Below are 23,764 nucleotides of genomic sequence, written 5' to 3' on the forward strand. Positions count from 1 at the left end.
TTTGCTCTGACGCAAACATGATGTAGATCTATTCTTGGAAATCAACTGGGAAAGACTCATAATTGAATCACGACATGGAATTTACATTAACCATCATTTTGCTTCGAAATTGCTTCAGAACGTGCAGAACAGACTGAATACACTAATTATGCAGACACCCACGTTAACCTCCACTTCGCCTGACAATGAACTACGGTAAAAAATTTAACTGATCCGTAACAAAGATAATTCTATGTATCGGAACACCTAATAATACCATTAAGAGCTTACATTAACCAATGAGAGGCAAGGGGCAAGGTGCTTATTATGCTAGGAAAAAAATTGAACTAAGTATAAGGTTTGCAACAAATTGGAGGTGGTCAAGGAGACACAAGTACAGCGAATGTTTCTGGTCCCAGAGCCTACAAAGTATGACTAAACATGCATTGGGATATTTTCTACTGCAGCAAAACTATATATGTTTTTAGGACCTCCAAAGTCGTAATTAGCGGATTCTCTCAACAACCTTGCCTGCAAAGAAAGTCATGAAATAATAATGTGATAAATTACTGACTACATCATTGTAGGAATTGCTACTGCAAAGTGCAAACTGTATTTCTAGTAATTAAACTTTTAAGTCATGCATGCATCCATCTCTTGTTTAATTTCCCTGTGATGACAGGATCGGTATCACCATTGTAAATGGTTTTCTAGATTAAAAAAAATCATTATGGTTTATCATCATGAGAGGAAGCACAATAATCAATGACTGGTTATTCGAATCTAAACAAAAAAATCCGAAGGTTGGTAACCTTTCCTGCTGTTTATAGGCCAGTGTCATAAAATTTCAACATAATGAAAGAAAAAGGAGGGGAAGAAAAGAAAATTATTTTTACCCAATAATGAGAAATAATGTTTTTATGAAGCTTTTTGGTCGCTTTAATTAAAGGTTTGAAAATGCTGAATAAATATATGACAAAACTGAAGTAAAGTTTGGTTTTATGCCTTTATCTATTTATTTTGTCTGACTGTAGTTGATATTAGCTGCAAGCAGAAAAAGAAATAAGAAATTGTGGGACGCTGTGTTCTTTCGGTAACAAAATAAGAGAATCTTTTCGAAAGAAGTTTTCTTTAGAAACGGGGTAAAGTAAAGAAAAGAGAGACTCCATATGATTATGAGACAAAATAAATATTTTTTCCCTCTCTTTTTCCATATATTAGTGTACCAAGTAAAATCGTAAAACAAAGAAACACGTTATGTATTAATCTCACCAATGTCTTACAATATTGTCCATGTATCTGTCCTACTTCATCCGCCATGACCATACAAATACGATATTATTTATCTGTGGAATTAAAAAAATAACACGTGGAACAGGGAATTAATTGTTATGAAAAAAAGTTGTGTGCATTTTAGGATCCAAATGCAAGATAATATATGGGATTTGAGTCACATATTGAAAGTATGGGATTCCAATTAATATTGACAAATGCAAAAATGTTCAAATTAGAGCTGAAATCCATTTATGAGTTTTGGGCATTGAAGGAAAGGCAACTTCATTCTAGCTGAGTATGCTTGGATTAAAGGAACTAGTGTCATTGATAATATATTAGCACCAATCAAGCATACATGACGCAGGGATGCTAAAACCTGTTCTGATATAATGTAAAAAGACTTTTTTGACAAAGGAAATGAGTCTAATAGCCAATTTAACTACAATTTCAAAATGTCAGAATAGAGCAATCAACTAGCTAGGGAAGCGGGGAAGAGAAGGATGCAACTTATACTTCATATTTATTTAATGTCTCGCTTAAATTATATCTAATAATAACGAATATATTAAAACAAAATTCTTCTTAACCTTTTCAGACTTGCAATACAAAAAGGCTCTCGACAGCCTCAGAGAACCGTTCACAGTCTTTCACAGCCTTAGAGAACCTTTTGTGTCATGCATATCAGTATATATATACACCACCACTCCTAAAGTCCTCTCCGATCCAATCCTTGCAAATCTCAAGCCAGTACTGCAACTCATCTAGAGAAATAGAACAAGTCATCATTCACCAACCTTAAGTGTGATAAAAGAAGTGCAAGTGATCTAGATATTCATCAGGAGGAACAAGAAGAAATTAAAAATGGCATCGGAGAAAGAGGTTGAAACTGTAATAGTTGGGAACTATGAGGAAATGGAAAGTGAAGGGAAGCCTAGGGATGCAAAATCCAGGTTATTAAGTTTCTTGTGGCATGGGGGTTCTGTTTATGATGCTTGGTTTAGCTGTGCTTCCAACCAGGTTAGTTTCTGATTACAATGGCTTTATGCTCCATTTTATGTAGCGTCCAATACATTGGTTCGATCTCTTTACATGCTTTTCAAATTAATGTTTATTTTCATACACACATGTCAGGTGGCTCAAGTTCTGCTAACGTTGCCATACTCTTTTTCCCAGCTGGGAATGCTTTCTGGCACTCTTTTTCAACTCTTCTACGGCTTGCTGGGTGGCTGGACTGCTTACCTCATTAGCACACTCTACGTTGAATACAGAACCAGAAAAGAGAGAGAGAAATTTAATTTCAGGAACCATGTCATTCAGGTTCCACTATCCCACTTTCAAATTCTAAATATTGCATGCTTCTTATATTGGTCTCTGTGCAACTTTTATATATACTTCTCAATGTGTCTGTGTTTAATTTAACACAAGTTCTCTATTGCAGTGGTTTGAGGTTCTTGATGGGCTCCTCGGGAAACACTGGAGAAACGTGGGCTTGGCCTTCAACTGCACATTTCTTCTATTTGGATCTGTTATCCAACTCATAGCTTGCGCAAGGTATCATCTAACGTTATTCAATTCTAACACACCCTTGCTCTAACTCTTTCTTAAGTACTATTTATTAATTTACGTTTAATTTTTATTGCACTTCTTATTTCTAAATATATTATTCATTACTGTTTTTTAATCTTTATTTAAATAAAACTCGTGTGTGCTAGCTATAACTTTTTTGGGCTAGCTAGGAATTACATGGTTAACTTTTGTGCAGCAACATATATTACATAAATGATAATTTGGATAAGAGGACTTGGACTTATATCTTTGGAGCATGTTGTGCCACCACTGTATTTATCCCTTCCTTCCACAACTACAGAATCTGGTCCTTTCTTGGCCTCCTCATGACCACTTACACTGCTTGGTACCTCACAGTTGCCTCTCTCCTTCACGGCCAGGTAATAATAATTTAGATTTGCAAATAAATAATCATATATATTATTCCTACTGTGATCTATGAATCATTATGTTTCTTAGTGGCTACTATAATAATATGCGATCTTGATGTTACTATATATGATTGTGTAGGTGGAAGGAGTTAAGCATTCGGGCCCGACCAAATTGGTTCTATATTTTACGGGGGCCACAAACATTCTCTACACATTTGGGGGACATGCCGTTACTGTGTAAGGCTGATATCTCATCTCATATATATATATGATACGTATCTTTTACGTTTTGACAAATTAAAGTGCCTTGTTTCTTTCCCCCTTCTTGGATTTTGGCTTCTGTAGGACGCATCTATGCTAATAAATGTTGCCAATGGAATAATTCTTGCATAATATTGTTCCACTCAAATTGAGTATATTATGCCAACATCTTTTCTAATTGTTAACGAATTGAAATGTTAATTACCCAACTCACATGCATTATGCAAGTGTTTCTTACTTATGAATGCCAAACTGGAAAGCAAAATAACTCATTGCCATTGGGGCTAAAAAGTCATTTCGTTTGTATTCAATCTTGACTTTTTAAACACGAGATCTACAGTGTAGCCTGTTACCATCTTAAGTCCTTTTCCCATTGATTTTGCTTTTTCTTTTTAGACGAGAATCGTAACTTTTTCATGTTCCGTTAGAGTATCAAAATTTAGATGCGGACGTTTTTTTTCAACTATTCTATATCATTTTTTTCCAAAAAGAAAAACCTCTGTTACGCATGCATGCAAAAAAAGTGCCTTTTTTTCTGGGGAATCCTTGAGTTCCTTTTTGGTTATAGAAAGCCAAGGTTCTTTCTCTAAATAGATCAGCTTTAATGCCTTTTTATCATGAGGACAGGAGAATTCCAGCTTTCGTTGCTGAAACTTTCTGATCTTTTGGAATTGGATCCCCTACAGTGATAATTAAACTGCATGAGGTGCAGTTCTAAATCTAACGGTGATGACTTCTCAAAAAGATTCCCATGCTTTAATTTAATATAAAACCAATCCTTCTGAAAGGTTAGGGTTTTGTGCAGTTAAAAATATAACTTCGGAGGATCTCAATCGCAGATTTTTTTCCTTAGCACAGCTGCCACAGCAGAACAAAACATTAAGCCAATGAATTTCCCTTTTAATTGTTCTCTTCACTTTTTTTTTTTTTACCTAAAAATGAGCGAGTAAACTTTCACATTGATTGTTAATTGTAAGGTTTAACACCTGTAATTTTAAATTCTATAAAATCATTTATTTTAACTATGTTTAATTGAACCCTAAAAAAACTATAGTATGTTTAGTTGATTTATGTTTCTTAATTGCTAACACAAGTTGCTGAGATGCACTTTCTTGTGATTTCTAATACAAGTCTAATGTAATACTCCCTGGTATTCAATACTAAAATCTTTGTATTTATTGATTTTTTTAATTAGTGCATTTAGGAACTGAATACTATGACCCTTTTAATTTATTATCAGTAAGAATTACTAAAGTAAATAAAATTTCATAAAATTAAAGATTAATGTAATTTTTACATCCCGAAATTTAACTTATTGCTAATTCTTTAATGTCTCTCTGGTGGCTCCTTGTATTAAGGGTTAGAATACCCATTTACTACCATTTAATAAATTCTTGGACCTATAAAAAAAATTAAAAAAAAGTGAGAAAGCTCACGATCGAGTTAAACTTCAATAGTTCTTAAAAATACTAGAACATTCTAATTTTTTTCTACAAGTTTTTCTTATTAATTCTCTTGTTAGATAAAAAAACATTGAATGTTTTTAAATTTTCAACACGTTAAATATATTTGGTTTTTATTTAAGATTTTCTTTCCAAAGTAGTATTTATGAAGGAAAATTATAGGAGAAAAGAAAAATATTCCTTAAAAGTTCCTGGTATTTTTCTCTTAAAAACAAAAAGTAAATTGGAGAATAAGACGTGTGCTGGTGACACAGGGAGATAATGCACGCGATGTGGAAACCTCAAAAATTCAAGGCCATATACTTACTGGCTACCCTGTATGTGATGACATTGACTCTCCCATCGGCAGCTGCAGTATACTGGGCATTTGGAGACATGCTTCTAAATCACTCCAATGCTTTTTCTCTGCTTCCAAGGTCACCCTTCCGTGACATGGCTGTCATTCTAATGCTCATCCACCAGGTACATACGTACTAACTGCATGTTTCACTATCCATATATATATCTAGTATTTTTTCATTTTTGGTGTATACATCACTTATATTGTAATTGAAAATTGGAAAATTGCATTGCAGTTTATAACATTTGGGTTTGCAAGCACGCCACTATATTTGGTGTGGGAGAAAGCAATAGGGATACACGAGTGTAGGAGCCTGTGCAAGCGTGCATTGGCGAGATTGCCAGTGGTGATCCCAATATGGTTTTTGGCCATAGTTTTCCCCTTCTTTGGTCCCATCAACTCCACCGTTGGATCTCTTCTTGTCAGCTTCACCGTTTACATCATCCCCGCCCTCGCCCACATGTTCACCTTCAAATCACCCGCTGCCCGACGGGTACGTACTATATTCAATTCATTCAACCCAATTTTAATTTTAACTATTTACAAAGAAAGCTAGAACAGTTCGAGAAAAATAAAGTATGCATGCATGTGGGCCATCTCTGAAACTAGTCAGAATCCAAGTCTGATTGAGTAGCACTGTTACAATTTACTCTTCCATTTGTTATTCTGAGCAGATTTTAACACTTAACTATTATGCATGAATTGTTGCTTTTATCAAGAGAAACTTTATTTGTGCGTAAATTAATTCTGTAGTATTATAATATTGTAGTACAACAGTAATATAAGAAAGCATGTAAATTCGAAATAATTAATTACAAAGAAATGTAGCGCGCAGTACTATTTAATTTCCCATTGAAAATAAGTAAAGCATGCATGCATGATTTGATTGTTGATGGATGGATTGCAATATAATAATGCAGAATGCGGTGGAGCAACCTCCGAGGTCGGTGGGAAGATGGGTGGGTGCGTACACCATGAACGTATTTGTGGTGGTGTGGGTTCTAGTGGTAGGCTTTGGATTCGGAGGATGGGCGAGTATGGTCAACTTCATACACCAGATTGACACATTCGGTTTCTTCACCAAATGTTACCAATGCCCCACACCCACTTCCATCAACTCAACCGCGCCTTCCCCTCGTGCTCACTAAGTCTCACTCTTCAATTTTTCTTGCTACCCATATAATATGATCGCTGCCTCTACCTAGCTAAAACGCACGCTATTGACCAATCATCAATACATTTTATTTCATGGAGAAATATAAATCATATCTACTTTAGTCATATACTATTGGCTTCTAATTACCCTTTTCACGCTTGCCAGCATACAAATATGCATTCTTCAATTTCTTAGTTTATCTTTTTTCTCTATGGTATCTTGCTGATGATCACTTTTGTCCTTATGAGTTTCACCAAATTGGAGGAGGGGAACAAAACAGTTGCACAAAGTTTATTTCTAGCAATTTCCTAGGCCAGACCAATCGATTGGGGGGAGTTACTTTGAGTTGCGCTGCTAAAAAACTGCTAATATTGAGCAACTTTGCCTAGAACAATAAGGCTGTTGTTGCTGCAGTAGCTAGTGACTTATATATATTGTGAAGAATCATTTAACAATCTATGGCCCTAGAAAGGGTAGCGCAATGAAAAAAAAAATATTGAGATCTATCATCTTTGAGTTATTATAACGTCTAAACAGATGTTTCATGGGAATTCTGATCTCTTGTACAACTTTATTTTTATTGCAGGCATGGGAAAAATGAAAAAAAAAAAAAAAAAAGCGAAAAACTAAACCGAACAAATTTAACCATAACATCAATGCGTTGACACCTTTTAATGTTATGGTACATTCTATTTTCGAGTTGTAGATTAGAAGAAAGAGAAGGATAGACTTAGAATAAATAAATGTGATAAATAATGGAACGAAAAATTGAGAAAGAAAAGTGAATATATATTTAATACTTTCCTTCTCTTAATTACTTATCTAATCAAATAAGTCACATGTATGCTTTGAATTTATCTTTTCAGTTTTTATGATCTACAATAATTTTTGTATTTATTTATTTGCAAGTAAGGCTAATTCGGCTTAATGATCTGGTAGAAGTTCGAGTTGGGCCTAAAGAACGTAGCCCGAAAGGAGTGCAAGTTGAGTCAAATTAGCTCGTTTTGACTCCTTGGCATGATAAAATGTGTTGTCCCTTCTGAAGCTTTAAGCGCTAATTCGATTCCAATTTTACGAATTTAATGTGAAAAAAAATGCCTAACATCCCTTTGTTGCTTAAAACCTTAGTCCATATTTGAAAGAAAGAAAAAAAAACTAGATTGTTGGGGGGTTCTTTTTACTCTGTAATGAATGAAAGCAAATGGGACAATTGAAAATCATTCTTTGTTATTGATTTTTGAAGGGAGTGGGAGAAATCCTTGAAGCTTCATGGTTATATTTTCATCTCACTCACATATCCGCTTTCTTTTCCCTTTCTATGAGCTTTTTTTAAGGATAGACTCTTTTGATCTATTTCATATAGGAGAAAGATTCAACCTTCAAATTAAGCCAAAAAATCAAAGGATAGACCCTCCAATCTTGAAATTTGTAAAGATAGTAAAACAAATTACTATAAGTTCTGGTGGCAAGGCAATCAAACCTAATGTTTAATATATTATAGTTGTATAAGAAGTTACATGTGAAATCCAAGCACACGAGGAAAGTGTCGTAGAATAATAATAAAAGAGTGGAATGTGTGCTTACAATTAGAAATCTAACAAAAAAGTATTCAACATCTTTCATCGTAGTTAATCGGCATATAAAATGAGTCTGAAAACAACTTATAAGATTTGTTTGATAATTGAAAATCAGAGAATGAAAGAAAAAGGGATAGAGGTTATAGGTTCAAATCTTCACGTTAATATTCTAACAAAAAAATTAACAATTGGCGGTGATTGATAAAAAATGTGAAAAATTTGATAAAAATATATGTTGCCTTTATTGCCTTGTTCAATAATACTTCTCTTGTAGTGTTATAGAAGTCACTCCATGGATATCTAATCTTCAATGAGAATGTGTATTTTGTATCCTTCGTGCCACTCCAAAGGAGCCTTGAGCTACATTAGATTGTCAAGCTTGAGATGTTAAACAAAAACTACTTAACATTATACTTTTATATTTATTGCATTGTAGCTTTATTGTTATAATTAGAAAAGGAATAAAATATAATTAGTGTGATTTTTATGAATATGGAAAATTTTCTTAGTTTCATCTTAAGCAAAATTAGGAAAGGAAACAGAAACTTCAAACCCCACTAGGTCAGTCCCACTCGAGCTCAATCAAGGATGATAATTCTACCCAAATCTTATGGGCACCACAAAAAACATACACAATGGGTAAGGTAAATACTAACTTATTGACATGGGTATAACTTAAGAATTTACCCACAAAATTTAACAGGAGTTATTGATGCGTACAAGTTTGTGTATACCTATATATAAGAAGATTAATTAAATTTTTTATCCTTAAACTTTTTTAAAATTTAATTTTCAATCTCTAGCAAAAGTTTAACTAGTTAAAGATCTCTTAACTTTTTTCCGTTGAGGTGTTTAGTCATTAAATAAAAGTTTGAACGATCAAAATTTTTAAATTTTTTTAAAATATAATTTTTAGTCATAAATAAAAATTTAAATGTGATTATTTTTTATTTATTTAATATGATTATGACAATAGGTTCATTGAATAGAGCTAAAGAGATCCACACCTAGTCTAGTCTGGGCTCAAATATGGTAAGTGAAGTCTTAAATTATATTTTGAGACAATTGGGGTTAAAATTGAGGCATGGAATCGTGGATTACCTGCGGTGAGGGAGACGGAGCTAAATGTGTACCGTTGATTTAGTTTTGCAGTTGTTATGAAATGAAAAGAAAAATGAGAGCCCTAAGATGAAGAGTACATAATGGAATGCGTGAAAGTTAAGTGTGGGTCAAAATGGAATAATATAAAGAGGAGAAGGTATAGACTATAGAGGCAGAGAGAGAGAGAGAGAGAGATCTGATCCGGAGCGATGAGTGAGAGTGAGAAGCAGAGGGTAACGGGGAAGGTGAAGTGGTTCGATGACCAGAAGGGTTTTGGCTTCATAACCACCGACGACAGCGGCGAGGAATTCTTCGTCCACCAGTCCTCCATCCGATCCGACGGCTTCCGCAGCCTCGCCCTCGGCGAGTCCGTCGAGTTCCTTATTGACTCCGATCCCGAAGGCCGCACCAAGGCCGTCGACGTCACCGGCCCTGACGAATCGCCAGTCCAGGGCACCCGCGGTGGCGGAGGAGGAGGAAGAGGAAGCTATGGTGGAGGTGGCGGAAGAGGTGGCTATGGTGGTGGCGGACGCGGCGGAAGAGGTGGATATGGAGGAGGCGGCGGAGGCTATGGGGGAGGTGGCTATGGCGGAGGCGGTGGTTATGGTGGAGGTGGCGGCGGCGGCGGAGGGGGATGCTATAAGTGTGGCGAGACTGGTCACATAGCTAGGGACTGCAGCCAAGGTGGGGGTGGCGGTGGAAGGTACGGCGGTGGTGGGGGTGGCGGCGGAAGCTGCTACAACTGTGGGGAGTCCGGGCATTTTGCCAGGGACTGCCCTTCCAGTGCTCGTTGATACAATAGTACGGGGGTGTGGCCTTGCTTTTGTGTTCTGTGGTTCTTTTGTTTTCTTTTTTCTAAATCTGAATATTACCCTTTAGAAATAGGGTTAGCTAGGGTGTGGCTTCTTTGCGTTTTCTTTTTTCTTTTTTCGGGTTTACATTATAAGCAATTAGCTTATGATTAGCTCTTGGATTTATTGGTTTGCTTTTTGGGCTTAGGGAAATGAGAGTTTTGGTGAGGTTCTGAAACCATCGACTAAATACTCTGTTTCCTGTCGTGAACGTAATATGCTCTGCCTTACCTTATTTTGTTGAAATCTTTGAATATATCATGGTATCATGGTCCTGCTGTTCGGATGGATGGTTGTGTATATTTTGAATATATTGTGCAGGAAATATTGATTTGTTGTCGAATTTTGTTTGTGGGTATATTTGTCCATCCTGGTTGAGCCAAGAGAAGATACCCTTGAGAATTTGTTTTTGGTCATCCAATTCTGCCAATGGAACAAGAAACGAATATATGCGTACCTGGCTGCCTACTTGTGTTCTGAGCCAACTGGTGCCGAGCCTGTTTCAATTTTCATAACAACCTAAATAGAATTTGTTGTTTTCAAAGAAACTGAGAGAGAAATTACGTTAAAATGTGTTTCTGAATTTGATTTACTTCTTGCTTCTAGTATATCATTATTTTTTCTTGCTGGAAGGCTAGCATGAAAGATTTGCATTATATATTTTTCTCAAACCATTAATATATTCCCTTTCGAAATAGTTGAAGATTTACTAACTAGTGAGATCGCTAAACAAGTCGAGATAGTTATAGTGTTGGGGTTAAGCTACGCTTGAATCCTTACATATAAAAACTTTGTACCCCATTGTCCAGAGGTTCTTCGCTATGCGAAGGTATGAGGGAGGGATATTGTACGCAGCCTTACTCTTGCATATGCAAAGAGATTGAATCCTTACATGAAGATGAAAAAAACAATACTTGAGATGTTTTTGTTTTGTAAATTCAGTTTGCAAACTACTTAGGGTATGTTTACATCTCAAGTGAGAGAGTCTTCCAAAAATATGTTTGAGAGTAAAAATTTACGATTTCAGTTTTAATAAAAGGAAGATTTGAGATATTTTTACAAACTTAAGTTTATCTCAAACTCAAGTTTGTAAATTTTAATTCAAACATACATTTAGTGTCGTCAGGCCTTTCATGCTTCTTTTACCTTGGATCATTATTTTACTTTGGAAGCTGGTAATTGATGAGTTAACCTTGGTAATATTGTATAATACCAATTCGTTAAATGTTGGTGTCAAATCATTACAAGTCAGACATGTAAACAGGATAATGAATCACATCAAACAGTATGTAAGTCAAATCTTAAAAAAAAATCAATAATGAATGAAAGATAAAGATTAATCATTATCTTATTTGATAAAGAATAAAAGAAAAAAAATATTTATTAAAATGTAAAATTATATTATTGATGATTTTTTTATGATTTTCATAATAAACATTTTTTAATTTTAATTTCTTAACAAATATTCTAAGAGTATTGATTAAAAAGATCCTAAATCAAAATATGTTAAGGCCTTACATTTTTATTTGTCATTAGGCTAAAACACCATCGACCATGTGCTCTGCCCATCTTAACCCCTTACTTGCATCATAGGTTTTCTTCTTTGATAATTGTGAAATTTAGATTTAATTGATAGTCAATTTTGACTAAGAATGATTAGAATTCATTTACTTTAATGTTATTTTTAATGAAATAATAAGGAATTTAATATCATGTTAATATTTTATTAGCACGATTCAAAAGAAGAAAATTTCAAGTGCTTTGAAAGAAAATTGATGCAAAAACTTTGAAGAAAAAGTTGAAGATTGGAACATCTCGTTTAGCGCATATGACAAGCCCACCGCATCTTCTCTCTTAGTAGCCTTAGCATAAAGAAGACTCACCAGAAAGCTCAAAGGCACACTAAGCGTGTGATTGCTGCCATACTTGCTAATCCCATACGTTGATGCGCTCAGCACGAGATCACATCGCCATTGTCGTTAAGCCTAAAAGTACGCCCTCAGCGCGAGGTTGCATGAATTTTAAGATACTTTAGGCCTATAAGAGGAGTAGGAAGCAGAAGAGAAAGATACACAAAGACTCAAAGTTCTCTATTCAATACACCCCAAAGCTTGAGCATCATCTTTAATAAATGCGGGTGAAACTTGGAATAACATTATACAGAGAAAAAGTACTAACATTGCATCACAAGTAGTTTTGGCATGTTAGGCCCCAACACATTTACATTCTCAATTCATCTTTTGCATTCAAATTATTGTTTATTTATCTTGTTTTCTTATCTTTTACTTTTGTCCTTCAATTTCACACTTACAATTCTTTATCTTTTATGTTCCTTCTAATTACTTAAAAATTGGATTTGTACTAATCTAAGTACAAACAAAATTTATGTAGAATTGACACTCGGACTTCCGTTTTATTTTATTACTTGTGACAAATTGGTACACTTGTCAACGAGTTAACATTCTTCTTCCTTTATGTTTCTCATTTTTTTCTCTACCCATCCATGTTCTTTATTTTTACTTTTTTTTTTTTTCATTTCTTGTCAAGAATATCGTTTAGTGTGTACCATGTAGCTGGCAAATTGGAATTCAATCATAGAATATCGTTAATTTTGTCAGATTCACATTTGGGTGTAGCTGCATTATCTTTGATCGTTTTGTTCTATTGATGAACATTAATCTCAGGGCTTCTAAATTGCAGCAATGGGTATTCGTTAATTGTGTTGGATGGACCTCCATAGCTATTCCTTGAAAAAATTGGCAATTGATTAACCTTAATTTGAGTGCGTGAAGTGTGTACCATGTAGCTGGAATTGGAATGTTGCCAATTTGCACCTTCTATGTTTTAGAAACCGATTGAGATTGCTTATGACTTTAAGCAAGTTTTTTTAACTTTTATAAATATTATTTAAAATCTTTAACATTGACAAACTTCAGGTTATATTGGATATAGGCGTATTAAGTCCTGTGCTAAGAATTGTGTTTTGCAACTTATGTTAATGAAGGCATTGGTGTTGGAACTGCCTAGAGGATACAATGACTTGATTTTCGTGTGATGGGAGTTGAAAAGGTTGTCATGTTCACTATTGCTAGTCTCATTGCTAAAACTTCATGGATTCCTTATGCGGGAGTCACTTTCATTTCGAGCCTTAACTAAATGCAACAAAATATGTTTGCATTCATGTACCAAAAAAATGTCTCTGACAAAGGATTTGTTGTTATTCATTCTTACTGTATAGCTGAAAGTAAGTTTCCTGAATAAGATTGTGAGTCAGTATCTGTTGTTTGTAATTCAGCCATGTAAGAAGGATTTCAAACCAAGTAAGGACAGTACCGAATTGGTTTACATGTTACACTTGTACAAATAAGTAATGTTCTTGGTGGAATTCGCGTAACTCACATAATCGACTCTTTTGTTTAGGGTTTAACAAAGCAAAATAATACTTGTGCTATTGTACATCCAATATGTATAAGTATTATAAGTGATAAGAGGAGAGATAGAAAGAAATGATGAGTGTTGAGTAGGAGTTGAAAAAAAAGTGTCTAAATATCATTATTGTTTAATGTATTAGTAGGACCTTGAATTTTGTGAGAATTTTTAATGAAGTCCCTAAATTAAAAATATATATAATTAGGTGCTTGGAGTTAAAAAAGTTTTACAGTTGGATCTTTGAGGTTAGTTCATGGCCGCTTGAAACCAAAAGAAGAATGCTTAATTCTACTTTGGGTTTCTTTAAGTATTATAATCATATATAATTTTAGTCTCCTATGTTCTAACTATATATAATAATTGGATTCCCATACAATTTTAATCCCCAAGTTCTAATTGTGCTAATTGGATCTCCATATAAATTTAGTCTCCAAGTTTCAATTGTGACAATTGTTTCATCATGTATTACAATAGTAGTAATTTAGTTCCTAAGTATATATTTTATTTCATATATATTAACAAGAATGATGTTATTAAATAGAGCCAATAAAATTAAATAATTGTGATATATGATAGACCTAGTTAGTTGACATAATTAAAACTTAGAGGAATAAAATTATATATTTGTGATATGTGAGAAACCCAAATAAAATAATTAGACAATTAGAATTCAAGAAACTAAAATCACACTATTACATGGGTAAAAATTGGTTCTAAGTGGTATCCAAACAGGCAAGAATTATTCTCATTATTGTTTTTAATCAAAGTTAGTTTTTTATTTATTTTGATATTTGTTGTAAGAAATTAACGATTTAAAAAAAAGAATTATAGAAAAACTTTTCTATAGATAAGCATATTTCTACTAGTATTTGATGGTACAAAAGAAGAAGGGCCTAGATTAATTAGATTTGCTAATTTTGATGTATATACAGTACTGATGACAAAATCAGCGGAATCCTCTTCCTCTGGATTGATAGAGTTCGAGCCTGCTCTTGGCTTCTGGTAAGAGTGGTTGGATGGAGGGTTGGTCGATGAGATGTGGCTGCTTGGTGCACCACTCGAGAACAATGAGCACCTCTTCTTGCGCCAGTGTCTCGCTTTTGGGGACGTGCAGCGCTATGTAACAAAGCAGAGTAACGGAAGAAATCTGAACCATTTGCTCCCCAAAGTAAACGAGTTGAATCAAGTGCTTGGCGCCCCCTGCCTCTATGATGGCGTTGCAGTGATTCTCATGAAGGTAGTTGTCCGTACAAGCAAATTTGTTGAGCGCAATGGCCGCTTCCATGCTAACCTGCGCCTCTCTTTCGTCCAGAAGCCTCACCAACGGCCCTATGAGTCTTGTTTCGGTGGCTCTGAACGTCCTCGCCAAATTTCCCACGGATCTGACGCAAGCTATGAGAAGTTCCGCTTGTTCTTTTTCGATTACTTTAAGGAGCTGCTCCACCACAGCCTTGGCAGCAGGGGAAGTTGGTTTGAAAGCAGAGCGCCTCAGCTCCGAATGTTGCTCCGACACTGCAGTGATTTCCATCAACGCCATTGCCGAATACGATTGCACATCGTCTGGTCCTTTTTCCAAAAGAACCGCGAAACACAATAGAGCCCTTGACTCTGTTATGCTCCGACACACGGTCAAGTTTCCCCTCGAGAGTTGCCATAAGGCTCTGGCTGCCATGGCCTTCATCTGTGCCTTGGTCCCCGCGTCTTCATATTCCCTCCCCTTAATACTCTTCCCAGCAATTGCCAAGTGCGAACCATTCCCACTCTGTTGCTGTTGTTGTTTCTTGGTGTTGGCTTTGTCATCCTCCTCCATGGCGCTCTTTATGGCCATTGTGTTGGAAACCACGTTGTGCATTAGAGTGGATGACTGACCCGACATGGGGTGAGAAACCTGCTTATCATCATCCTCTTCCTGCGCGCTGGTTGTATTACTCGCCATTAGAACCGAGTGAATGGATTTGTGTTTGTTCGCAATGGCGTACTTGCTATGCTCTTGAATTGTCTCAAACGCCAGATGGCTAACCAGCAAGCGTATGGCGTTGTTCTGCGAAAAATGATCCTGGCATTTCGGGTGATTCGCGGCGAGTTCAGAGATAGCCCAGGCAACAACCGTTTGAACCTTCATGTGGCCTTCTTTGAGGACCTTGGCAAACACGGAACAGACACCGGAGTTGACAATGTGCTCCACGCTTTCAGGATCTTTCCCGAGCAAGCCGATGGCTCTGGCGGCGTTTTCCTGACCGTCCATTCTTCCTTCCTTGAGGAGCTTAAGCAGAGGGGGGACGCCGCCTTCTTCGATGATGAGCTTCCCGTAACGGTCGTTGTCGCGAGCGAGAGAGACGAGCGAGGCGGCAGCGTCGGAACGTTCGTCCAAGGAAGCGCCGGAGAGAAGAATAGCGACCTGCTCCCAAATGAGGCAGAGGATGGGCTCGTTGGCGGCGATGGGAGGGAGGCCGAGGTACTCGTCGTCGCGCTCGTCGGCGGAGGCGGAGACCCGGAGGAGCCACTGGACGTCGCCGACGGAATTCTCGAGCTGCATGGAGGTCTTGCGGAAGGCAGTGGCGGGGATGATGGTGAAGAGCTTCTTGATGAGGCTGTTGGCGCGGCATTTGGTAACGAGCGCCAGGGCCTTGTCGAGGACTTGTTCGGTGTCGTCGATGATGCGGCGCGTGGGACGCTCGTAGAGATCGTTGCTGTTCCTGGCGGCCTGGCGGAGGAGGCCCGCCAGCTTCTCCGATTTGGATTTCAGCTCCAGACATTCCTGTCGGAAATTCTGGGCCTCCTCAGCCAGCTTCGAAACCTGGTCCGCCATTTGTATCGGGCTCGCCAGGATCTCCTTGACGATGCTCGACATGTTTGCAGCGGACCCTCACTTGGCCACAACAACGCTAGCTAGCTGTTTCTGTTTCTGATTGATTGATTAATGACTAGTTCTATTCCTGTCTGAAATCAAAGGTTTATTCATGGTGGCGCCGCCGGGGAGAAGTGAGAGAGAATTATTATGGGAATGGTTCAACGGCTTTTTCTCCCAAGTTTTTACATACAGTTAGTGCAAATGGTTGGTCCAAACCCAGCCATGACCATTCAAGTACTTCTCCGCTTTCCACACCCAATCATTAGCGATTGCAAACCACGCTCTATCCTACTCCTGACAGAGAAAGCGCCATTGCAATAAACTTAATTAATTAATTAATCATCATAACTAGTAAAGGAAGATTAATTCTAAGAGATCAATTTTAATGCACTGTTAATATAAAAAAAATTACATTACTCTAAGAGATTAATTGCTACACTAACAGTTTGTCAATAGTTGCTAATATGAAAACTCTTTACATCACTCTAATTTTTTATTACCACTTACATTACTCTAATTCTAAATCATCTTTCCATGTTTCGTACAAATCTTTCAACTTACTAAATAAATTAAAAATAATTAATAAGTAATAATGAAATTAAAAATAATTAATAAGTAATATTAAAAGTTATTTCCTAAAATACAACTTCCTTTTTATTTAAATTATTTTAAATTTCATAATATATATTCCTAGGAACATTTAAATGTAACTAGACATGTTTTTAAATATATCAAGAAATAAATTTTTTAGTCAAAATATTCTTTAGAATTTGATTTCTAGAAATATAACATAATACCATGAAATAAACGCCCCTATAATTTTGGTGGAATAATAAAAATATTGTATTTTCTCGTACATCATTATGGATTGGATTAGTATTTTTTTTGGGTATTTTTAACTCTCTCATCTCTTGAAATTCTATTTATTCTAGATCAAAAATGAATATTTTGTATGAATTGTGATTTTAAACAATTGCAAATATAAATATATATTCCATCTTAAAAAAAATATTATGTGATAAATTAGTGTGATTACTCATGCAATACACAAAATCATATTGCATATGATTTTAAAATAAAAAAATTATGAATAATTTCTCACTATTTAAAAAACACAAAATTATAATTTTTTATGATAATTTATCAAAAAAATTATAAGGGAAAGTTTTTAATGTTAATATTAATCATGATAAAATTAACATTTTCAATCTTTAAAGGTGTGATATGTGTAAAAGAAATGAGTATAAATGTTCATAAATTTATAAAAAAAATGAATAAAAATCAAATGAAATAGTTATAAATATGAAAATACAAGTTAAAAGGCATGCATAATATATCTACATTAGTGTTACCTCATTGGCAAGTGCACCAATTTTATCACAAGTGGTAAAGTAAAACGGAAGTCTAAGTGTTAAGTTCATAGAAACTTTATTTGTATTTAGATTGATGTATTCTCAATTTTCAAGTAATTAATAAATTGAATTAAAGATTTGTGAGATGAAAAATTAAAAGCAAATTGACATAAAAATTAAACTAATATCTAAAATAGGCAAGACCAAGAAAAACAAACAATTTGGGGGTTGTGATGCGAATGTTGATTCAGAATGCAAATATGTTGGAGTCTAGCTTACTAAAACTACTCTCAATGTAATGTTAATGATTTTCTTTATTTAATATTATTCAAATTTTTACCTACATCTATTTATATACTCTAATCATGATCCCTCAAGTGAAAAAGCCTAATTTATTTAATATTTTCCCTAATCCCTTAGAAGAATAAACTAAATAAATTGCATTAGAAATAGAGATGCATAAAACAGGCTAAACAATATCATTCTATCCCTAGACATGAAACATTTAGATGTCATTTCCCAATTCTCAGAAGATAAACATTTCCCAATAACTAAATCATAAAACAAATACATGAATATAGGTGATCAAACCACAATCAGTAAAATCAAGCACAGAAAACAGGCAATAAAAATTAAAATAACATTAAATCGATAATAGGAAAAAAATTATATCATGAACGTTTGGTTGCTAGGCTCCCAACAATGAGAAGTTTAATCTGTTATTGTCATGAGAGGTTTTACAATTGCAAGGGGTTGATGAGGAGAGAAGAAGAACAATAGGGATGGAGATGAAGGGAAGAAATGACTTTTAGGTTTGTTTCTCCTATTTGGAAGACTCTAATTTCGTGGATATTCAATGTAAAGCTTTGTGTCTCGATATATCTCTTTCTTTTGCTCCCTCCTCTTTTTATAGGTGAAGTCAGTTTAAAATTTACACAATCTCGCGCTAAGCACGACCGTTGCGCTTAGCGAGTGAGTTGGTGATCACGCGTTTAGCGCGCGACTCGCACTAAGCACGCCTTCACGTATTATCTGCTTCTACATGTGACTTCTATGCGCTAAGTGAGTGTTGCACGTTGAGTGAGAGTCTTCAGATCTTTAACTTCTCTTTCAAGCTTTCTTGTGTGTTTATGTAACAAATACACCATGGCTACTTTCCACCTCCCCGCCAACAACAAGCCCAACGCGTCTTCCTCTGACCTCTACTTCTCCCACCACCTGGGCTCTGACGACATTAGCTCCGTCTACCTCGCCAAACTCAACGATGACTCCCTCTCAGTCATGTTTGCCACCAAGGTCATGGTTTCCCCAATGACACCAAAGGATGTGCGACATCTATTTGATAGTTGGGTAGCTGATGCATGCCACTTATTTGATGATACAGGCTAGGTAGCAGATGCAACAATGTGTAAGCACCACACACCCAACGACGAGGACTATCTTGAGTGCTCGAGCGTGCGTGACTTCATTACAAAGCCAAAGTTGGTGTTCTTCTTGATGTCCACGATGGCGGTGAAAGTGAAGTTAAGACTTGAGAGGTCAGTTTTTGTGTTTTGTGACTCCATCGTTACGGTCTCCATAAGTGACGGAACCAAAATTGGGGGTGATTTGGGAGAAGATAGAGTAGGTGTGAGAGCGGATAATCGATAAAAGATAACGTCGAGTTTGGTAGCCATCTTTGGAGTCTTGGTGGTCATGGTGGATTTGTGATTGTTCATAACAGTAGATGTTTGTTTTCGGCTTCTTTGGTCTCCAAAATCACGCATCGTTGGGGAACGTCGGCGCTTCTTGCATTGATAGACAATAAATGACAGTTAGCTATTAATACGTACTATTTATGTAGATAAATAGAAACTGAAAAAGAAACAATTTCATATAACTTGGCACGCGTCATGAGGAGGAGGGACTGACAAATAACAATCGCTTGGGGAAGGTATGAACTATTGCACGGTGCGTAAATTCATAGACTAGTTCAACTTTTCCTTGTGTAGAAACTAGAAAGAGGGGTAGATGTGCGAAGGTAAAAAACCATACCACGCAAAACCTCCATATATTATATATAGAAGAAAGATAAAGACAAAAACTTATACAAGAATATTCAATTTTCTATTGTGCATTTTTAATGGGATTATTTCCCCCAAAATAATCCTTTCTAATTAAACGTGCTAGATATAAAGGAAGAAGCCTATAAATTAGTAATTATTTGCAAGTGGTGAATTTGCAGGTGACATTTCCAGCACCAGAATTGGCCCTCTTGAAGCGTAGAGCAGTAAGCAGGACACTCCTAGTGGAGCCCATCAAAGCCAAATTCATGTGTTGGACGACGCCGAGTGGATGATAAGAAAATTGAAAGCTGTTATAGGAGTTAAGAAGTGCTGTGATCCCTTCTCTGAGAAGAGTCCTGTAAGGGTCTCCTCTCCCTTTCAACCCATGCCACAGTGTAATGTCTGTTCCGTATCTCCTCGCCGCAACCATTCCAAATGCCACTGCTACTTTTGTGTCCCCGTTCACACCCCTCCAGTAGCATTTGTATTCTGGCAGTGTCCACTTCCTGAAAATTTACAAATTTATTCATTAAACTTGTTTATCAAAGCCATGATTATGATTTCTAGAAGGACAACTTAAATATATATTAACACGGGTATTGTTAATCACATTGATTAAAAAATTTAAATGAAAAAATATATATTATATAAATCATAAAAAAATTTATATTTCTTCAATAAAAATATTTTTAGTTTAAGTTTTTTAATTAATGTCTTTAAAATACTAATTAATATTTTTCTATTAACATTAGTACACTGTATAACGTTTGTTAAGTTCTTCCGTGGCGCCCCTATTTTAAGTAGACCTAAATAGTGACACTGCTAATTCAATTTCTAGTCAAACACATGCATTGACACATGAGGTGACGAGGGATGCTTTCATTTGTCCTACCCAAATATGTGCACATATAAAACTAGCTAGTCATGCTTTAATGTGATAGGCAAGTATATATATAGGTGATTTAATTAGTTTCAACAACTATTAGAGAGTGTTATTATGAACCAATGTCGGAAGTTAAATATTAACCTTGGTTAGTCGGATATAAAGTATAAACTTACTCTGACGGACATGCTGAAGCTTCTGCAAAAATCACTGGTGGCAGAGGAGGCAGTGATGGCAGGGGAGGCAATGATGGCAGGGGTGGTAGTGATGGCAGGGGTGGCAGGGGTGGCAATGGCGGCAATGGCGGAAATCCTGGTACTGGAGGTAGATTGAAATGTGGTGGAGGCTTGGTTGGTGTGTCTGGTGCTGGGACTGGGTTGGAAGATGTAGAACAGTACTGCATGGGTTGTGCAGGCTGAGCAAGGAGAGAATCCACTGTATACATCTCCATGTCAAACATCCTAAACATGAGTTTTGGATTTTGTGAAGGACCAGCCACTTCACCACAACCCGTTGACCCTTGACCACTGCCCGAGACATGGGCAGAACAACCACTCAAGTCGGGTGCGCCATCGAACCTCATTGTATAGCTTCCAAACCAGTTTGTTGTTTCTTCTCTTGACATTGTAATTTGTCCATTACTGTCAGCACAGGACAGAGTTACTTTTGCACCTGTATCAAGCAAGAAGGAGCATGGCAATAAAAAAATGTGGATTGTGACCAAGCATCATTTATCATCTTAATGACACCTGTAATCTTTTCAAACTTCATTTATTGGAAGAAGAAAGTAAGGGGTTGACTTGTCCATACTTTTTATCTACCCAAAGACCGTTAGGCGGCACTTACTAAAGCTAAGAGGCAAAAATGATTCTTTCACTTCACATTTCACAAGATCTGAGCAAGGGAGATAAAAAGCAGATAAATGTTATTGGTACATAAATTTTTACCTCAAAATTTATAAATGAAAGAAAAGGGAGAAGAATACAAGGTGTATAATATCTATATAAGAGGTGTGAACTGTGAATTACAAATCAACCTTAATAATTATTATAAAGTCAATAAGTGTATTAAACAATATTATAAAAAATTAATCTATCTTTAGAATTTGACAAAATAATTATTTAAAAAAAATACTAAATTTAACAGTCAGTCAGCACCATTTGTATTCTGTAGAAAAAAAGTCAGGCGTAAACATTTTTCAAAACATATTTAAAAAAGATTGTGAATAACAATAACCAATCACTTGAAAACAGAATGTTTCGTGCATGTGGGTGGAGTACATTACTTCAAGTTCCAACCAGAGACAAGAACAAAAATGTTGAAGGATTTAGATCTCACCATTAATAGGATAATCGAAAAGGGATCTCTGTCCGTCTTTGCATTGGTCACAGAAGACAGTGCCAGTGACCATGGTGTCTGCCTGCGTTCCATCAATGGCCACTGAAAGAATGAGAAATGCTGCAAAGAAAAGCTTCTCCGGTAAGTCCATGAATACAACTGGAAGCTCACTGAGCAAAAGCAAAGAACTAAGAAATGGATTTGAGGGATCAGAACGTGAAGAATACTTAAATAGCTGAATGCTAGCGAGGAAAAAAGTGAATTGAATAAGCACTAAATGGAGGCTCATTTCTTAGTTCTAACCTTCAACTGCTACATTTAATGCTGTATTGTACCAAAAATCATTTTCAAATGCGATTGAAAGTTTGAAGACAGTACGGTATTCATTAATGTTAGATGCTAAGAGTCGAAATAGCTACCGTGTAGAAAATTTAACATATTACGCTAATGTTGGTAATAATTCACCATTCCTTTTTTTTATTAGGAAAAAAATAAGGATTATTAACAGTTCAATGAGTTCATTCTAATAAGATTATTAAACTCAAGAGTTTAAATAGATTTGTGAGAGTTTCATATTCAAACTTATAGACCCGTGAGAGTTCCATACTCGACTTGTAGACTCATAACATATAAAAATAATAACAAAATATCTATAAATAACATACTAATTAAACATTTCAATAATATAATAAAACAAAATAGTAAATTATGAAGTTCAAGATATTTAAATAACCAAGTCTAGTAATAATACATCACTCCTGGATAATAACTTGTAGAGGTTATAATAGTGGTATATCATTCTCATAGAGGATTTGATGTTATTAAAGAATAAGGATGTGATATTATTAAAGGTGAAAATTTGTATTTAAGAATAACACGCTAAATGAAAATATGTTGAAGGTTAAATAGACAGAAAACAACAAAAAATGACTTACATTTTGACCTAATTTTTTTAACTTGTTAATTCGTTGACTCAATGAATTTGTCGAGAGTCTATTAAAAAAGAGTTTACTCAAGAGTCAATTCGCAGAGAACAAGTGGACTCGTAAACTCGTAAGAGTTAGCGAGTTAACTCGAGAGTTTGATAACCATGGATTGTAATATAAAAAATGTGGTAAATTTATGAAGAAAATTTGTTCTTAATAACTCTTTTTTCTTGTATTTTAAATTATCCCAGAAGTTTTAAATGAAAAGATCGTTACTTCCTCATCATGTGTGTAATTTGAATCTACTTTACATGGTTTATCAATTATGAGAAAGAGTATTGTTTTTTTTACGAATATAGAAGTATTCTTTTCACATGTTTTACAAAGTTTTTTTGTACAATTTTTACAGAGTTGTTTGATAATATGTCATTATATTTTCTAAAGATTTTTTTTTACGATATTGTATAAGAGTAAGTTTTATTTATTTTTTATTTTTTTACTTTGAAGTATAGAGGTTTATTTAAAAGTAAGTTTGATCCTCGTTGCTGTCAATGTAAAAAAAAGTATAAAAGTTTTAAGATAATTTCCGGAACCAACAGGTTTAAAAGAAAACTCTTATGAAAGTTTTGAAGGAATTATGAATGAGAAAATAATATAGAATGAACAGGCAAATCTTCAGATTTAATTAAAGAAATTCGATCGGTCCAGCTGCTCCTTCAGGAGCGGCACTCGTTTATACTATAAATTGACTTTTTTTAAAAGCAAATCATGTCATGTACAGGACAATTAATTCCACATAGTGAGGACCATACAAACAATGCACGAAGCCAGGAAGGGAAAATACGGTGATTCATGGCGGAATGTCACGGTTAGAATTACTAGTAAGACAGTAATCATGTGTTATGGAAGCATACGTGGGGGGTTCTAATTTCTATGAGCTGATGGTGCCATGGCGGTACGTACTTTATGAGTATTTAGTGAGCCGTCGAGGTAGCCAGAA

The 23,764-nt window shown here is 35.5% G+C and overlaps 4 protein-coding genes across 6 annotated transcripts; 2 read left to right on the forward strand and 2 right to left on the reverse strand.

Moving 5' to 3' along the window:
* Nucleotides 1-1,854: 1,854 nt before the first annotated feature.
* LAX5 (auxin transporter-like protein 5) lies at nt 1,855-6,554 on the forward strand. Of its 3 annotated transcripts, none has more exons than XM_041014721.1 (8): nt 1,855-2,271; nt 2,386-2,571; nt 2,693-2,805; nt 3,122-3,200; nt 3,331-3,428; nt 5,170-5,377; nt 5,491-5,748; nt 6,176-6,554. In XM_041014721.1, the coding sequence occupies exons 1-8, from the start codon at nt 2,116-2,118 to the stop codon at nt 6,401-6,403; spliced, it is 1,326 nt and encodes a 441-aa protein (XP_040870655.1). In that variant the 5' UTR covers nt 1,855-2,115; the 3' UTR covers nt 6,404-6,554. The 3 variants fall into 3 exon arrangements, with proteins under 3 accessions (XP_040870655.1, XP_006577903.1, XP_003523499.1); XM_006577840.4 differs by having other exon boundaries at nt 2,428-2,571; nt 3,017-3,200; XM_003523451.5 differs by having other exon boundaries at nt 1,857-2,271; nt 3,017-3,200.
* Nucleotides 6,555-9,105: 2,551 nt separating this feature from the next.
* On the forward strand, nt 9,106-10,226 carry LOC100820359 (glycine-rich protein 2). Its single transcript, XM_003522675.5, has one exon. It carries the CDS (start codon nt 9,299-9,301, stop codon nt 9,881-9,883), a length of 585 nt encoding a protein of 194 aa, XP_003522723.1. The 5' UTR covers nt 9,106-9,298; the 3' UTR covers nt 9,884-10,226.
* Nucleotides 10,227-14,291: 4,065 nt separating this feature from the next.
* Nucleotides 14,292-16,405, reverse strand: LOC100794618 (uncharacterized). The gene has a single exon (XM_003523452.4). The coding sequence runs from the start codon at nt 16,218-16,220 to the stop codon at nt 14,316-14,318; it is 1,905 nt and encodes a 634-aa protein (XP_003523500.1). The 5' UTR covers nt 16,221-16,405; the 3' UTR covers nt 14,292-14,315.
* A 3,198-nt stretch (nt 16,406-19,603) lies between these two features.
* On the reverse strand, nt 19,604-22,080 carry LOC100780626 (uncharacterized). The gene is made up of 3 exons (XM_003522686.5): nt 21,839-22,080; nt 20,677-21,172; nt 19,604-20,123 (listed from the first exon to the last, which is right to left on the reverse strand). Exons 1-3 carry the CDS (start codon nt 21,987-21,989, stop codon nt 19,772-19,774), a joined length of 999 nt encoding a protein of 332 aa, XP_003522734.1. The 5' UTR covers nt 21,990-22,080; the 3' UTR covers nt 19,604-19,771.
* Between the last annotated feature and the right edge of the window lie 1,684 nt (nt 22,081-23,764).

Source organism: Glycine max, chromosome 4 (assembly GCF_000004515.6).
Source record: "Glycine max cultivar Williams 82 chromosome 4, Glycine_max_v4.0, whole genome shotgun sequence".
Taxonomy (NCBI): Eukaryota; Viridiplantae; Streptophyta; class Magnoliopsida; order Fabales; family Fabaceae; genus Glycine; species Glycine max.

What these genes read in the sequence shown, in the direction of transcription:
- LAX5 (XM_003523451.5), top strand. Translation starts at nt 2,116, where the DNA reads ATGGCATCGGAGAAAGAGGTTGAAACTGTAATAGTTGGGAACTATGAG. An exon ending in TTCTAATGCTCATCCACCAG is followed by an intron (nt 5,378 to 5,490) that starts GTACATACGTAC and finishes ATTGCATTGCAG; the next exon opens with TTTATAACATTTGGGTTTGC. An exon ending in AATCACCCGCTGCCCGACGG is followed by an intron (nt 5,749 to 6,175) that starts GTACGTACTATA and finishes ATAATAATGCAG; the next exon opens with AATGCGGTGGAGCAACCTCC.
- LOC100794618 (XM_003523452.4), bottom strand. Translation starts at nt 16,220, where the DNA reads ATGTCGAGCATCGTCAAGGAGATCCTGGCGAGCCCGATACAAATGGCG.
- LOC100780626 (XM_003522686.5), bottom strand. Translation starts at nt 21,989, where the DNA reads ATGGACTTACCGGAGAAGCTTTTCTTTGCAGCATTTCTCATTCTTTCA. An exon ending in TTTCGATTATCCTATTAATG is followed by an intron (nt 21,173 to 21,838) that starts GTGAGATCTAAA and finishes TGCTTGATACAG; the next exon opens with GTGCAAAAGTAACTCTGTCC. An exon ending in GCTTCAGCATGTCCGTCAGA is followed by an intron (nt 20,124 to 20,676) that starts GTAAGTTTATAC and finishes GTAAATTTTCAG; the next exon opens with GAAGTGGACACTGCCAGAAT.
- LOC100820359 (XM_003522675.5), top strand. Translation starts at nt 9,299, where the DNA reads ATGAGTGAGAGTGAGAAGCAGAGGGTAACGGGGAAGGTGAAGTGGTTC.